Source organism: Lygodium microphyllum, chromosome 26, assembly GCF_053477565.2.
Source record: "Lygodium microphyllum isolate KBCC chromosome 26, Lygodium_microphyllum_v1.1.10, whole genome shotgun sequence".
Classification (NCBI taxonomy): domain Eukaryota; kingdom Viridiplantae; phylum Streptophyta; class Polypodiopsida; order Schizaeales; family Lygodiaceae; genus Lygodium; species Lygodium microphyllum.
The window spans coordinates 73,953,077-73,971,249 of NC_141160.1; the positions used below are offsets into that span (position 1 = coordinate 73,953,077).

Here is an 18,173-nt window from a genome sequence, read left to right on the forward strand (position 1 = left end):
AAGAGTGGTAACACCTGCTGCATCTGTTGTATCTCTAACTCTCTGCCCATGTCCAGTTTGTCTCTGTCTTTGCTGCTCTCTAATCCATCTAAATCATTTTCTTTGAATATGCCCAAGCTTCCCACAATGGAAGCAAACAAAATCTGAAGTAGAAGAACTTGTAGAAGACGACAAGAAATCCAAGTCATCATGAATAGGGCCATCCATAGCATCCACGGAGCTCAAGCAATCAAGGGCTATCCCAACGAAGGGAACCTGCTCATAAAGACAATCATCTACAAGTACATCAGTGGTAGAAGCATGCTACAAAGGCTCATGAAACCTCAACAGGCAACGGGAGGACATAAAGGCATCAACCACGCAAAAGCTCCCACATAAAGAAGAGTCGTAGCCAACTGCATGACATAACCAACCACAGTACGATAAAGCATAAGACATCTATCATAAGAGCATATGGTATTTAGCCATGAAATCAGTCCATAACCATAATGGCAAACATGACTCTGCAATACATCAGACCACATAGTAGCGTCCAAGTCAATGCAAGACTGGTAAGTGGCGTAAGATTCTGCAATGGTCAAGCTCTAGGAGAAGCCCAAGTATTTGTACAACAACATCCAAATAAGTGGCTCTATAAAGTACATGACAGTAGACAAAGTTCATAGTCGGGTAAGCATCAAGGGCAACTGCTCTCTGACCTGTATGGGCAAAAGCAACCCAACTAGCATAGAAGCTAGGCAACACAGAAGCAACAAAGCCATAACTACTAAACCCAAGTACTGTCAAGAAGTCTAGTGATCAATGAGTAACCTACAAAGAACCAAGCATCAATGAGCAATGAAATCTCAATAACCAACTACCAAGACAATGGAGCAAGCACTGCTCAAAACATGTATCTGCATCTAAGTAAATCCAAGATCCATAATTAGGGCATTAAGGGCCAAATAGCATCCAAGCTGCATAAGTGATAAGCCAACCAAATGCAAAATTCTCCACAAAATTCTCAAATGCAAGTCGATTCAAGCCCAAATATCTGCCGTACTGCAGCCAAACCCAAAAGCATCCACATCAAACATCAATCCCATAATGGGTAGCATGGGGCATAAACCTTGTCAAGTGAAATGCCAGTTGCAAAGAAAATGACAGTGAACCAAGAATTGAGCTCTACTCTTTGCTCAAGAAGCATCCGGGAGCATAAACATCAAAGTGGCATCATCCAAATACATCAATATATCATCCCGAGTAGTTGGGAGCACCCGTAGACCATAGGCATAACCAAACTGGAGGTAAAATAACCTGTCAACCAAGGTAGCATAAATCCCAACCAATAACGAAGTGTCCACATCCAAATCAAGGCTCAATAGCTCTCAAATATCATATCCGGGCATAAACCATGATAACCAAGGATCAATACATCCAACAGGACACCCGAATGTCAACAAAGAGCATTATGCATAAGCCATCCCTGATAAAACCTTGCTGCCTAAACAATGTACAACATTAAATCCCTGCATAAATTGAGTTATGGAAGCTCAAACCAAGTCCCAAAGCATCTCAAAACATTGGGCAAACATCCCCAAAGTATTTGGGCATCAAATACCAAGCCTTGGGAGTATCACATAAGCTAAGAGCATGGCATTTTCTTGTTGTAAATCAACTCAGATCTGTTATAAAAAATTATGCGATCAAAATTTGGCAGATTTGACATCACCATTGCATATCCAGAGCGTGCCAAAACTCCAAGTTAGACTCTTACCTTGCCTAAATCGGGTTTCGAATGCCTGAGATATGAGAAAAAATGAGATTTTCGAGCTAGATTTTGAAACATGCGCAAAAAAAACGTGAGCTACTACTGTGGGGCCTGCTAGTTGTGTTGAGGATAAGGGGGGAAATGGGGGTATACAAGGTTATATCCTTCAAACAAGTAATGCGGCATGCACTCACGAGCGTTGAATCCATAAAAAACGTGCCACTGTCCTGCATCGAATTCTTAAATTCATTAAGCTTTTTCAAAGCTTAAAGTTATTAAGCTTAACTCAAGCTTAAAGTTTCAATTATCCATCTCCTCCATAGCTGGTGTTCACACTGTGGTATTCCTAAACCGGTTTTGAAGTTCTAGCAAGCCCCTATTCCCACTGCAACTTGGTTGAGTGGATTTACAACAAGTAGGCTAACCCGAGAAAAGCAAGATCGTAAAAGCAAAAGCCATTTAAAAAAAGCAAGCCTTGTAAACCCAAATTTGAGCTACGCTCATCCTTCTAACGAGATTTTGAGTGTGTGAGGTTGTTTGAGATTCTTGCAGGATGTTGAATCATCACATGTACAATTTTATGGGCAAAGGCAATTTGCCAAAGCCAACTATGGAGCAGAATTTGGATCTAATCATGATGCAACTTCAAGAAGAGTGAAGAGCACCTCAAAACTTACAAGCACAATTGGCTACACTTCAACAATCCACTGTCAATCAAGATGGAGCACAACCTAAAGATGTTATTCGATGTACTATTGATGCAACACTCAATGCACAAGCTCTTAGGAAAGAGGCCAAGATAAGTAAAAGAAAGTTTAAAATCCACACTTTTAAATGGACAACGTGATGGCAAAATTGTTCTTGCTTTCATTAGTCAATTTGACGACTATTTTCATGAAGAGCAATATGCTGAAAAAGATAAACTTAAATGCATCACTAACTATCTAGCAGACAAAGCATCATTATGGTGGAATGTTGTCCGCAAGGGTGTTAATTGTCCCTCTACTTGGGAAGCCTTTCAAAAGAAATTTTTACTAGATTTCTTTCCACCTCAATTCCATGAGAAAGCTATTAAACAGTGGGATCTTCTACAACAAAGAGATTGTGAATCCATCCCGCAATACACTAAGTGTTTCTAGAGTGCCTTACTTCAACTTCGAATGCTTGAAGATGTTCCTGAGGCGACCCACAAGTGCAAGTATATATCAAGTTTGCTTGGTCACTTCTATGCGGAAGTGAATATGTTCAAGCCAAAGACTTTGGAGGATGTGATTTCTTTAGCGCATGATGTGGAGGATAAAATTCATGGACAAGAAAAGTGACTACAATAATTTTCAGCTAATGGTAACTTTGGTGCAAAGCAATTTAATTCTAACTTCCAAAGATTCAATCAAAATCTATTTGCTCCTTCTTCTTTTCGTAAACCTTGGACTTAACCTCCTGCTTTACCATCAAATACAAATTCAAACCCTAAGCCTTCCCTCTAGCCAAATCCCAATATGTCCAAACTTCAAGTCCTTACCAATAATGTCTCCAAAGCAAAGCCTATAGTTTGCTACAAGTGTTATCAGCCTAGACGCTTTGCAACGAATTGTCAGTCCAAAAATCAAGCTGTTCAAATCAATCACTTGGGAGCAATTGATGATGAGGACCATGAAGATATGCCAAACTTCATTAAAGATGATGATGATAATGCTGATGCTTCAGATACTTTACCAGGTATGCCAAATCCTCATTCGTTATTAACAATGAAATGGTTTGTACATGGTCAAGAAAAGATTGTTTTGCATGATGATGGAAGCATGCATGATTTTATTTCCACAAAGTTGGTAAAATAATTGAATTTACCTAATGTTCCAACTCATTATCGCATAAAGGCTGCATTTTTAGGCACTAGATACAATGGTACATAAGAAGTACATGATTTAGAGATTAAAATCGGTGATTATGTAGAACGTAGAAATTTCTTGGTTGTACCTTTGTAAGCTAGTGATATTATTTTAGGAATGCCTTGGCATCACAAATATAACCCTAACATAGATTATTCCACACATTCCATTGAAAATTCATTTTAACATAAACCAAATCACATTACATGGATTGCACACCTTTGATCATTTTCCACTGCTTAGTCACATACATGCTAAACATGTATTGAGAAAATGTAGTAAATCATATTTAGTATGGGTGAATGAAATTGAAGCTAAGGAAAATCAGATGCATCCTAGGCATGCACAATTTCTTTCACAATTTAAAGATTGTTTTGCTGCTAATTTACCACCTAGTTTACACCTACACATCCTGAAGACCATAAAATAGACTTAATCACAGGTTCTTAACCACCATGTAAAGCACCTTATAGACATAATCAGATTGAACACAAAGAAATCCAAGCACAAGTTGAGGAACTATTGAATTGAGGACTCATTAGGCCCAATAGTTCTCCTTTTGGTGCACATATCCTATTAATTAAGAAAAAAAAATTACCTATAGGATGTGCATTGACTATTGTGCCCTTAAAAAAATCACTATTAAGAATAGATATCTGATCCCTAGGATAGATGACCTCATGGATAAACTACAAGGGACCACTGTTTTTAGAAAGATAGATCTTAAATCTAGATATCATCAAGTACACTTGGATACACCTGACATTTTTAAGACTGCATTTAGAACTCAGTTTGGTCATTATGAATTTCTTATTATGCCTTTCGGTTTGACCAATGCACTAGCTACATTCAGTCATATGATGAATCATATATTTTTGAAGTATCAGAATTGTGTGATTGTTTTCTTTGATGACATTTTGGTTTTTAGTAAGAATAAGAATGAGTGTTGTGAACATATATATCTTTAGTTTTCAAATTGTTGAAAGAGAATCAATTGTATGCTAACCCTAACAAGAGTGAATTTTTCCAAACTCAGATTGAATACTTAGGTCATTTTGTTTCTTTTGATGGTATTCGCGTTGATCCTAAAAAGATAGAGGCAATTTTGAATTGGCCAATCCCTAAAAATGTGCATGAGTTACTTTCTTTCTTAGGCCTTGCCAGCTTTTATATAAAATTTTCATTACTTGCATTGCTTTTGACGAAATTGTTAAAGAAAGGTGTTGTGTATAGTTGGTCTGACAACCAGCAAAAGTATTTTGATTTGTTAAAACATGCTTTAACACATGCACCTGTCTTGCAATTACCTGATTTTAATCGACCATTCTTTCTAGTAGTTACTAATGCTAGGGGATCAGGAATAGGAGCTGTCCTCATGCAATATTCACATCCCATAGCCTATTCTAGTTGCAAAATTAAACCTTCTGAATTGAAGTATTCCACCTATGATAAAGAATTGTTAGATGTAGTTCAAGCCTTACATCAATGGAAACACTATCTGATGGGATCTGAATTTATGATTAAAATTGATCACCAAAGTATCAAGCATCTCCTTAGTCAGCCACAAATTTCTAACTGCCATATTAAATGAGTTACTTTCATTCAAAGTTTTCACCCACTTATTCAATATCAACCAGGAAAAGAAAATGTTGTTGCCGATGCATTGAGTAGAAGACCAAGTATCCATAACATTTCCATTCTATCTTTTGATTTCCTTACTCCTATGAAAGATACATATAACCATGACCCCAGTTTTCAAGTTGATTGGAACAAATTACTTGCTAACAACTGAATTCCAATTGATTCTTTGTCTTATTCTGATGGATTTATGTTTTATGAGAAAAGATTGTGTGTCACTATTCAGTTTAGATCATTTGTGTTGCATTTCATTGTCCTTCATATCAAGGTTATAGAGGTATTATTTCCACTTTAAGAACATTGGTTGAAGATTTTTATTGGATGCAAATGGAATCTGCTGTTTCTAACTTTGTTTCTGAGTGTTTGATTTGTCAAAGAGTCAAGCGACCACAAACATGGGATACACATTTACATCTACTTCAATTTGCATACAATAATACACCACACACAGCTATGCATAAAGCACATTTTGAAATCATTTATGGACATAGATTGCCTACATCTATCACATCATTGTCAAACAAAGTTAAAGCTGCTGATGATATTGCCAATATGTATGCTACTATTTTTTGTCAAGTTAAAGACATGATTGCAAAAGCCGAGCAATCATACACTAAACAAGCTAATAAGAAAAGACAAGCCATGAGTTTCAATGTTGATGATTATGTTTGGTTACGCATTGAAAAGAGAAGATTGCAAAGTGTTGAGAAACACCCTGTTGTTAAATTACCACCTAGGTTTTATGGACCTTTCAAAATAATTCACAAGATCAATGACAATGCATTAAAATTAGAACTATCCAAACATTGGAAGATCCATTGTACTTTCCATATCAGTTTGTTACGACCTTTTAGATGCCAATTGCCTATCCACCCTGTCTATGAAAACCCTCCTTTGTTAAAAGAAGAAACTGAAATCCTTGAACATGAAACTATTCTAGACACTGACTTTATGACCACTAGAATTGGCTGTAGATATTCTAGATATTTGGTTAAGTTTAAAAATCATCTTGTTAAAGAGGCCCGATCGATGCACACCCGCGACCTAAGTGCTTATCCCTCACTACTCGCTCCACATTGAGCTAACAACAATTGAGGACAATTGCTATCCCACCCTAGGGGTATGATGCCATGAGGCATATTCCACGGTGGATTCTGTGATTATATTTATTTGTCGGGGCTCGTACACAAGGTGGATTCCTTGAGCGAGAAGTTGACGGGGATGCCTGTCCTTTTCGAGTGCCAGATTAATTGAATGTGCACGTGGGTGATTCCATAACGGGTGATTCCATAAAATACATATTAAATTAATGGACGTTTACGAGTTTAGAGTGTGCACTTGAATTGAATTAAGGTTAGGACAGAGTTCCAACATATTTAATTATTTTGTAATTGAAGATTGCTAGGTATTCACTTTTGTTGGGTTTTATTTTATTATTTTCTAACAATTGTGAATGCTTCAGTTGATGTGTAGAGTAGGCGGTGGCAAGGCGTTGGGTAGCACTGGGCAATGACGTGAATCCAAATACTTAGAAGAATTACTATTTTTTATGGGCGCATGCCTTATCACTAAAGGCGTGGTGCCAATATTCCATGTATCAAGAGAGGGAATTCATACAACAATATAGGTTTGTGAGACCACGCTTCTTTATGACACTACTTAGCTCCCATGCGAAGTGTGCTTGGGTCCTAGGATGTGTGGTGGGATTCAAAGGGAACCTATTCTTGGCAATGTTGTCCCCCTCCTTTGGTCCTAATGTGGTTCTACAACATGAATGTCCAGTCTGGGTCACACTGGCTGATCTACCAATATGGTTGGATGACGTGGTCTCTACAATTGCGTCAACCTATACATCTCTCAAGCTTGAGAAATGTTGGAAAATAGGTCAAATGATGTATGCTGCATGATGAGGAGACTTGTATCCCATAAGCACAGTGAGGAGAGTGGAGAAGCTGGAAGACTATAAAGACATGTACTTGGTTCACTTTTCAATGTAATGCTATTGTACTTTGTACTTAGAGTCTATAATCCTATCCACTCAAGATTGTGTTTATGAGTCCAAGCTAATCTATATTGGAACCTAATTCACTTGACTGAAAGTCTGTGTCTAGTCATCAGTCTTCATGTCTCTTGCTTATGAGTTCAAGCCTCCATAGCTAAACTATGTTCAAGATCTATGTTTCTCAACATGGTATCAGAGCCATGGTGAGCTCAGTTTGCTCTTCTCCTTGCTCCTCCAACTCCTCATAGCTCAGCTCCAGCTCAGGACAAGTGTACAAGTTCATCTCCTACTTTATTCTCACACATCTCTTCTTGGCCACCATAGCCAACATGCATCCACTTACCTTGGAGCCCCTGGATCTCTCAGTACATGCAACATCTCACTGAGATCTCTTTTGCAAACTTATTCCCCTACTCCTAGAGCTTCTGTCTGGCACCTCAGTTGCTAACATTGGTGTGCTATATCTCCTGCATTATGGAAATTCGTTGAATATGTCCAGACTGCACCTGACAGGACCTACACACACTGCAATCCGACTCAAGACCATAGGGTTTTTAAATTCTGGTATATAAGCCTTCTCTCCATAAAATCTTTTGTCAGTTGATTGCATGTACATGCTGCTATAGACAAAACAACAGTCGAGTACAGAAACCCTAATACAAGGCAGCCATAGCTCGTGTAGTTCAAGCTCATCTTACACTTCAGTCTCTCACTTTCTCCAACTAATTCAAGTTGTTGTCATTCTGATCTGAGTTCTAGCTCAATCCACAGCACTCCAAATCGGTAAGGGGAGGAGATCATTGAGCAACATCTAGCTCAACAAGGAGATTCAACATCAATAGTATCTCTTGATACTCATTCAGTGTATCTTGGCACTTGTGTATCTAGCTCACTCATGAACAAGCTATTCACTGATTTTACCTCAGCTACTCAAAAGCTCATTCTCAGCACTTGTAATGATTTAAAGCCCTATTGATCAAATCCATTTATAAGTCTCAATTTCTTTGTAAAAGGATAGACATTGCTCGAGTGTTCTTGTGGCAAGACCTCCTTCTAAGATGAATGGACTGGAACAGATAGCAAAGTTTAATGGTGAAGGCTTTCACGCCTGGAAGGAGAAAACCATGTACCATCTCATGAGGAAAGACCTTTGGAATGTCTTTGAGGAAGATGATGTAGATGACAAGAAAGAAGATGCTAAAGGGGAAGATGTTGTAGAAGACTAGCCTAAAACAAAGGCATGGAAGAAGATTAACAACAAAGCTCTAGGTATTATTGCCTGGGGTCTATCAGATGATGCATTACACCACATCTCTAGCATCAGGGATGTAAAGAAGGCATGGGAAGAACTTGACAGGATCTTTAGTACACAAACAAAGAACCCAAATATAAAATTACTCATGTAGTTTTATAAGTTGGATGTTAAAGACAGTTCGTCTATGACTGTACACATCAATAAGTTCAAGAGCCTTAAAACTCAGCTTGCAACTCTTAAAAAGAACATTGATGAGGATGAGGCAATAACAGTGCTACTTGCCAATGTTAATCATGAACCATATGAGAATCTCATTTCAACACTAAGTAATGTTCCCGATCTCTCACTCAAAGACATTGAGCACTCACTACTTGATGGAGAAAGCAAATTTAAAAGCAAGGATGTAAAAGAAACCAGCTCAAGGGATAACCTCTTGTACACCAAGGATGCTTATGCAGCAAAAGGCTGTGGTCAAGGATTAACCACCAATAGCAACAAGGACCGAATTATTTGTCATTACTGTGGCAAGACTAGCCATATAGTCAGTGAATGTTTCCACAAGAAGAGAGCACAATAGGTGCAAGGAGATCACCACCAAAGCCAGTTTATGCATGAAGAAGATGCTTCCGTTACCATCAACAAATTTGATAGACTATTTTGAAGAATATTTCATTGTACCTTTCCCTTAGTGGATTTGTATTTTTTTTTTAAAACCCTTGCCAAAAATGTAAAATTTCAAGCTTGACTTGACTAGGCTGCCCATGAGCTAGTCTCTTGGACCATGTCATCATGTAGGGGGGACAAAAGCCAACAAGTGTAGGAACTCATCATTTGAGGGGGGGTGTTGGAAAGTAGGTCAAATGATGTATGCTGCATGATGAGGAGACTTGTATCCTAGAAGCACAGTGAGGAGAGTGGAGAAGCTAGAAAACTAAAAAGGCATGTACTTGGTTCACTTTTCAATGTAATGCTATTGTACTTTGTACTTAGAGTCTATAATCCTGTCCACTCAAGATTGTGTTTATGAGCCCAAGCTAATCTATCTTGGAACCTAATTCACTTGAGTGAAAATCTGTGTCTAGTCATCAATCTTCATGTCTCTTGCTTATGAGTTCAAGCCTCCATAGCTAAACTATGTTCAAGTTCCATGTTTCTCAACAAGAAGGTTTGTATCCTATGGGATTGGAGAAACTAACCCCTAGAGTATCTAGAGCTAGTTTTGAAGTGGTAGTGCAAGTACACTTTGGTAACTTTATAAAATCTTGCTATATTTGTAAGCAATGTGATCATATAGAATGGATTGCCTATCTAAGGAAAAGTGGCATCAACTAAGGCCATTGCAGCTAAAGATCCAAGCTCTAGACTAGTAGAAGCATCAACACATGCACCTAATGTTTCACTTGGTGGAGAGAAGGATGAAAGCAAGAGGAAGACTGATCATCTAGACAATAGGAGTGGACAAAAGCCTCCAAAGGATCCCTTGAGTTCTAGCTCTAAAGATAACAAGGGCAAGGACAAGGAGAATGTCAACCTCAACTTTGGATGGAAGACAAAACTACCAAAGAATAATAAGTATTCAATCAAACAATTGGTTAGACTACCATTGGTTGATTGCAATTACTTCTTGTTGGGAGAGGAGGTGGAGCTCATGGAAAACCAAACCTAATACACTAATGAAGAAGATTATTGTTGTGTCATAGGATGTCCAAGGGCTATATAATACCTTAGGAAATTAAGATTGGAGAAGAGGACGCATTGAAACTCACTTACCCAAGTTACATCACTTTTGCACAAAATTGTAAAGGGGTAGAAGGGGAGCAATGATGATCATCAAAGACCATGTGTCCCCAAAGCTAGCTTGGGTAGATGAGGAGGGATCCCTAATTGTAGTTGAGGCCAATATGTTTGGTGATAGCTTACTGCTAGTCTTAGTCTATGTGGTTGATGTGTCCGCACAACAAGGAGCAATTGGTGGGGTTGGCTTGCACAAAAGCCCTATGGAGGCCCAACCTTGCTAATCTGCGACTAGAACATGACAACTGAAGAGGTTGATAGATCGCATGGTAGAAGCTTGATGTTGGTAGATAAACAAAGGAATTGGGAGAGGCTCCAACACATGCATGAGTTAGTCCATGCAACACGCATGTGTGGTGTGCTTAGATAGATCCTACATGAATGATGGAGCCTGATGGGTGGCATCCAAATCCAAGTTTACCCTAGTCACAGAAGTTTCCTCATCTGACCATTGACCAATCCAACTCTCCCTCCATCCAATCATAATCATTGACATGAAGGACACACCCCCACTCTTTAGGGTTAAGACATCCTTCTTGGATTCACCACCTTGTATCATGAAGCTTTAACACATGTGGGATGAAGCTAAAGACACTTGTTTTGATCCATTTTTGACATGGATAGAAAGTAACAAGGTGGTAGTGGTGCAAGCGAAGAGGCATGGCCAAAATCTTGCTAAGCAGTGATTAATTGCCTTGGATCATGTTGCCAAAGCTAGACTCAATCTATCATTTGCTCTTTATTATACTCGTAATAATTGTATTTTGTGTCACTTGTTGTTGTAGGAGGTGGAGCTCTACCTTAGAATGCAAGAAGATCATCAAGTTTAGAATGCAAAGGTACAATTAAATATAAAATGGGAGGAAGAGGGAGATGCTCCAACTGCCTTCTACTTCAGAGAGTCAAAAAAGAAAGGATAATGAGAATAGATAACATGCATTGAATATCTAAGCAGTGCTAATGTCTTGGACCAAGATGGCATCTCAAAGGCGTTTAGAGAACACCTAGTTGCTATGGTAGGCAAGGCTTGTGAGAGGCCTTAGAAGTATGACAAGAGGGTTACAGACTTGTTTGAGGGATATGGTAGAAAGCTTTTGGGGATGCGAGTGAGCAAATTGGAAGTCCCTCTTCACCCCTGAGGAGTTCAGTTTTGCTCTTGCCTCCATGAAGGACAGGGAGTCACACTGGAGGGCATAGATGGATTGCTAAGGTGAAGCTTTACAAGTGTGTTTAGGAGCATTGTGGGAGGGATTGCATTGTTGCAACCAATCATTGGTGTAAGGAAGCCATATTGCCCACAAAGTCAAAATGGGACTCATGAAAATGATTCTCAAAGGCAGAGAGAGATCTAAGTCCAATCAATGGTGTCCACTCGCTATGCTGAATCTCTCTTGTAAGATCCTTGCCAAGGTAATTGCCCTTATGATAAAGAGCACCATAGGGAGGTAATACACCCACACCAGTATGGTTTCATCTTCAAGTGGCAAGTTGATGATGCAATTTGAAACCTAATGATGGCCATCAACATGGCGCTAGTAAGTAACCAAAATATGATCCTTGTTCACATGGATTTTGATAAGGCTTATGACCATACTAGTTGGGATTTTATCATCAAACTCTGTCAGCAATGGGATTTGGCAAGGGCTTCCTTTGCTTGATTAAGACTTTGTCTTTAATGCAGCAATGCAAATAAGTATAAATGGATTACTAACTAAGGAGTTCCCCCTTTGTAGATCAATGAGGTGGGGCTGCCCCCTTGCACCTCTCCTCTTTGTTGTTGTTATAGATCCTTTGCTACATAAGTTGGATTAGCTATTACAAACTCTCAAGCCCTTAAAGCTCCTTGAGGGTTTTTTGTGGCACAATTCTTTGCTGTTGATGACAACTCGAATATGGTCCAAGTAAAGAAAAACTAGGCAGATGCTCTGATGCAAACATACAAGGATTACTTAGTTATCAGTACTTAATAGCACAAGACTAAGCTACTCTATGTGGGCTTGGATGATTCGCGTGATTGGTTGGAACACTACAAGTCCAAGGTGATCAATAAAGGAGAGATCTTCTGCTACTTGTGATGCCCCATGGGAATCGGCCTCACACAAGCACAAAAGTTTCAATGGTTCTCTCAAAAGGTGTTAAACAAAGCCAATAGTTGGGCCCAAGGTTCCTACTCCTTTGCGAGGAGATTGGTGATCCTAGGCTCAATGCTAGTTATCAGCATTGTATTCATTGCATTTATCCTTGCCTTTTTGACCTCCAATCCCCCACTCCCACTGGTGAAATGTCTTAGGTCTCAAAAGGGCAAAATCTTGGTCGAATGTGTCAAGAGAGATGACCTAGAGGAGAACAATTGCAAGTTTGCCTTGCAAGCCCAAGAAGCTTGGAGGAAGCACTATCCAAGGACATGAAAAAGGAATTGGAAGAGACGAATCAAAGGCATTTGGCGGAGTACCCCGCCAAGAGATTGAACTTAATTCTTTGGAAGATCACCATGATTAGATGGCCTTCTAGGGAGAGGGTCTCAATGTTTTCCAACATTTCCCCCCTATGCGGGCTGTGTGGAAGGAACACACAAACGCCAAAACACATGCTTTGGGATTGTATAGAAGTTAGAGGCCTAAGGAAAGCAATGATACACTGGGTGACTATAGTCCAAGGTAGATGCCAAAGTTGCTCTCTTTGGAGGTTATGGGCAAGAGGCGAAAGCAAGGCATTGGAATGTCATGAGGGTAGTTGCGATTAGAACTACATGGTCGCATATGACCTCCAAAGTTTCTATGAAGGTTGATAAGTTCAAGCCTATGAGTATCCCATTTTGTAAATTTGAGACTCTCAAAACTCTTGGTAGGAAGTCCTCTACCTATAGGGCTTTCCACAAAGCACTCGAGAATTGTTTTAACTAAAGTTGCTGACTTCGAACAGCCTCCTTAGGGATGATGTAAATACCTTTGACTAATACAAACTGCACTATAAAAAACTTGCTGTGGAAGCATTGAGCAAGCCTGAAGGTTCTTGTTTTACACAAGGGTAACAATACTTATTACCACAGAAGCAGAGAGTGTGATTCATGTGCATGAGCTTCAGTCTGTGCAGAGGGTCCTTTAGACACAGATCCCTTCCTTGCTGCAGGTGAATGCAATGGGTAAGGAAGAGGCTTCATGATGGACAGACAAGATATATGAGCCGCAAGGGAGGGTGTATGATGCTGACAGGTTTTTTTTTATGATTGGGTCTTTCCTTCTCCGAGTCTTAAGGAGGGCGTATGATGCTTCCCGCATCAGAGCTTGAGAGGCTTTATGGTGGACAGACAAGGTGCCCTTACTTCTCGGGAGCTTGTCTATTGTGCCCTGCAGGAAGGCCTCCAGAAGAAGGATCTGATTGCTGGCAGGAAGATCCTCTCCCTCATGATAAGTACTGGCCTTGAATCCACTTCCGTTCTCGGGGATCACCTCATTCGCTTGTTCGCCTCCTGTGGAAGCCTGCCAGAAGCCAGCTTTGTATTCGACCATGTCTCTGGACCTTCCGTGTATACATGGAACTCAATCCTCTTGGCTCACACCAAGCTGGGAGATGCAGCAAAGGCTCTTCGTCTGTATCAGAAAATGTATGAATTTGGCACAAATCCAGACAGGGCAACATTTCTGTGCATCCTCCAGGCATGTGGCAGTACCTATAGTGTGGAAATGGGGAGATTGGTGCATCATCAGATGGTCTCTAGTGGATTTGACACCGATAACATGATCGGTAATACTCTGGTCGATATGTATGCTAAGTGTGACAGTCTAGAGGAAGCATGCCAATTGTTTGATAGATTATCAGTCCACAATGTAGTTGCATGGACAGCCATGGTTGGTGCATATGTCCGATGCAGTGATGGTATTTCTGCTCTCAAACAGTATGACAAAATGCTTGATGAGGGCATTAAACCAAGCAAAGTCACCTACTTGTTGACATTCAAGGCCTGCACCCGTTCAAGGGATGTGGAGCTTGGGCGATTAGTACACAGTCAATTTGTTCAGAGTGGGTTTGCTGTGGAGAATATACATGTAAGTGTGCTAATTGAAATGTATGGGAAGTGCGGTTGTTTACAAGAAGCACAGTATGTATTCAATAACTTGCTGATAAAAGATATAGTGTCTTATGGTGCATTGATTGCAAGCTTGGTGCAGCATGGGAATGACACTGCTGCCCTGGAGCTTTTCAAAGACATGCAATGGAAGGGCCTGAAGCCTGACAAATTTATCTTCTCATCAGTCTTAAGAGCTTGTGCCAGTGCAAAGGCTTTAGATCAAGGTGGTCAGATTCATGAGCAGTTGAAGAAAAATGGATATGAATCAGATGTGGTGGTTGGGAGTGCTCTTGTTGACATGTATGCAAAATGTGGGAGTTTGGAGAAGGCAAAGGAAATATTTTCAGAGTTGCCCGATGCAAATGCAGTCTCATGGAGTGCAATCATTGGAGGATATGTTCATCATGGGCTTGATATGTCCGCATTGCAACTTTTTGAGAACATGCAATGGCAGGGTCTCCAGGCAAACGAGGTAACGTACCAGTGTGTGTTGAAAGCGTGTGCATCTCTCACAAGAATTAGTTGTGGGAGAATTTTACATGACCAAATAGTCAGAAACCATTTCGAATCAGAGAGAGTAATTGGAAGCTCTATCATTGAGTTGTATGCAAAGTTTGGATGCCTTAATGAAGCGCATTGCGTGTTTAATCAGCTGCTGGACTGTGACGTAATGACATGGGGTGTGTTAATTGAAGGTTATTTGCAACAAGAACAGGGGATCCCAGTGCTTGAACTGTTTGAGTTGATGCTGCTGAAGGGTGTACAGCCAGATGCGTTCATATTCATGTGTGCATTGAAAGCATGTTGCACAATCAGTTCTATAAAACAGCTCAGGTGGGTACATTACCAGATCATAAATAATGGATTTGATGAGGATCAAGTTGTTGTAAGTACCTTGATTGATGGTTATGCAAAATGTGGAAGTTCGCAAGAAGCATGCAAAGTTTTTGACATACCAGCAAACCAAGATGTGGCATCTTGGGGTGCCATGATTGGTGGACATGCTCTGCATGGGCAGTGTCTATCTGCCCTTCAAGTCTATCAAGGAATGCAACAGGCAGGTGTCCAGCCCACCAAAATAACACTATTAAATGTTCTGAAAGCATGCAGTGTTACCAAGTCTAGGAGGAAGGCTATTCCGATACATGACCTGATTTTGAGGACTGGATTGGAGTCAGATCTGGCAGTTGTCAATGCCCTGATTGATGTGTATGCAAAATGTGGGAATTTAGAGGAGGCACGGAAAGTTTTCAGCAAGTCAAGAACTCATGATGTTGTCAGTTGGGGATCAATGATTGCAGCATACACAGAGCATGGATACGATGCACTGGCTATTGAAATGTACAGTGAAATGCAACAGGATGGCACAAAACCATCCAAAGTTTTGTTTTTGTGCATGCTAAAAGCATGTGCCAACTTAGGAGCATTAGAACATGGAAGATTAATGCATGACCAAGTAATTAGAAGTGGTTTTGAGCTTGACAAGGTTATTGGCTGCACACTTGTTGACATGTATGCAAAGTGTGGGAGCCTAGAAGAAGGTCACAAAGTTTTTGGCAGTCTGACGTGCCAGGATACAGCAACTTGGGGTGTGTTGATTGCAGGGTATCTTCAGGCTGGCAATTTGAAGCTGGCCAAGAAATGTCTGCATGACATGCAACAAGATGGCTTAAAGCTGAATGAAATGGTTCTGACAAATGTCCTTGCTGCCTGCAATCAAATGGGTTTATTTGGAGAAGGTTACTGGTACTTCTGCTCAGTTGCAGAAGACAACAACATCACACCAACCCTTGAGCATTATAGCTGCATAGTGGATCTTCTTAGTAGATCAGGACGGCTACAAGAAGCTCATGAATTTCTAAAAACCATGCCGGTTGCTCCAGATGGGGCTATTTGGATGTCTTTACTCACTGGCTGCAAACTTTATGGTGATGAAGAGCTAGCCAGACACTGTTTTGATCAAGTTATTTGTTTAAGCTCCAGTGATGCTTCTGCATATGTGCTCATGTCTAACATCTATTCTGAGATTCATATGCTGGAAAATGCTAACCTTATACAAGAATTGAGAGGCTGTGCAGGTGCAGAAAAGAAGCCTGGAATTGCATCGATGGAGTTTAGTGGAAAGGTGCATGAGTTCATAGTTGGGGGAAACTATCGAAGTGTTAATGAAGAAATATGTTTCCAATTGGAAAACTTGAGTAAATTATGTAAGGAAGGAGGCTATTTCCCACATCTGGACTCAGTGTTGGGAACGGATCCAGAGCTCAAAGATGTAATTTTGCAGCCGTTTGAATATAAAGTTGTTTGTGCTTCAAACACTGCTATTTTCACTGTCACAAACTAGTTGCCACACAGCTAAGAAAAAAAAAAAAGCAACCCTAATGAATATAGGGAATTAGGGCTCATAACAGTACTTATGTTTAAGCTCATCACAATAATTGAACGCTTAATCAAAGGGTTTTAAACCATTGGAAAAGAAAGTGTGTTACTCTTTTTCCTTTCTGTTCCTACTTTTGTAGTTCTTTTTTTATTTTTTAGTTTTCCATTGGTTTTTGGGTTTTGGCATTGTGGGGGGGGGGGGGGGGGGCGGGGGGTTGTGGGTGGAAAGAGATAATGGCTTGTGTGATTAATAAAGTTTGCTGCTAAAGTGAACTGAACTGCTTGTGGTTAATATCCTTCTTGGAAGAGAGCCTTTTTTGGTTCTGCAGTATATCGTCAATTTTGGTCCTTTCAAGTGAAGAGATTCAGATGATGGTACTTTTAGTCACAGCAGGTCAAATGCTTATCTTGTTCTTAACAACTATAAGGCAAATCACATGTTAAAACTGTTAGACTGACCACTGCAGCATTAAAAAACCATATTTATGTAGAGTAGTTTCCTTAAGCATATCTCAGATTCTTTTTGGGCATTCAAAGGAGTTAGAAGTGGTGAATTGGACAAGCAAGGGCCACCTACACTGTAGAGGATGTAGCATTTGACTGAGACTCCTATATTGGCCACTTCCATCTACAAATGTGTCAAGAACAAAACATCTACAAATGTGAAGAGACACTATTCCTTTAGGAGCCCCAATACCAATTTCGGGGACAAAAAAGTGCCCTTTTTAAGGTTTAGGAAGAAATTCATATTTTCTTTAGAAGTGCATTACTCAAAATATCTTCCTTAGAAGTGCATTGCTTAAAATATCCTTTCTAAGCATGCATCTACATGTTCAGAAGTTTGTGAAAAATATAAAGACTCTTAACTTTAACAATGTACATGATGGTGAGATCATCCCAAATATAAGTTGCGCATAGTTATTGGCAAATGTGCATCAATTAAATTTGCAAATGTGCTTTCTCTACAAAGAAGTTTTAAGTATTGTACTAAAGTTTGAATCACATGAATTTTTTGCATTGTAGAAAAGTACATATGAAGGATGCACTTAAAAGATTATGTACTTTGCTAATATTTACATTAGTATGAATTTTTAGAGAAGTAAAGAGAAGAAATGCTTCAAACTAGTGTTGGAGACATGATTAGTTGTTATAAATTAATGTTTGATCATAGGATCTCCTAGATGCTATGTACCAAATATGGGTAATTAATGGACTTCAAAAATTGGATAGAAGAATACTGAAAGGAGGAGTTCAAGTCATTGTGTTTGTAGCTTGAGGAAATAGCTTGAAATCATAGTGAATTTTTGGCCTTTAGACTTTTGTTGAAACCAAAAGTCAAATATGTGAACAAAGTTTCCAAAATTTCCAAAGTCTTTTTCAGTGCTTATTATGAAGCA

At 39.6% G+C, this 18,173-nt stretch overlaps 1 protein-coding gene across 1 annotated transcript; it reads left to right on the forward strand.

The window, feature by feature from the left end:
• Positions 1-13,251: 13,251 nt before the first annotated feature.
• On the forward strand, positions 13,252-16,853 carry LOC148013413 (pentatricopeptide repeat-containing protein At4g04370-like). The gene is made up of 2 exons (XM_087668359.1): positions 13,252-14,374; positions 14,498-16,853. The coding sequence occupies exons 1-2, from the start codon at positions 13,625-13,627 to the stop codon at positions 16,739-16,741; spliced, it is 2,994 nt and encodes a 997-aa protein (XP_087524485.1). The 5' UTR covers positions 13,252-13,624; the 3' UTR covers positions 16,742-16,853.
• Positions 16,854-18,173: the final 1,320 nt, after the last annotated feature.

What these genes read in the sequence shown, in the direction of transcription:
- LOC148013413 (XM_087668359.1), top strand. Translation starts at nt 13,625, where the DNA reads ATGGTGGACAGACAAGGTGCCCTTACTTCTCGGGAGCTTGTCTATTGT. An exon ending in TTGCTGTGGAGAATATACAT is followed by an intron (nt 14,375 to 14,497) that starts GTAAGTGTGCTA and finishes AGCTTGGTGCAG; the next exon opens with CATGGGAATGACACTGCTGC.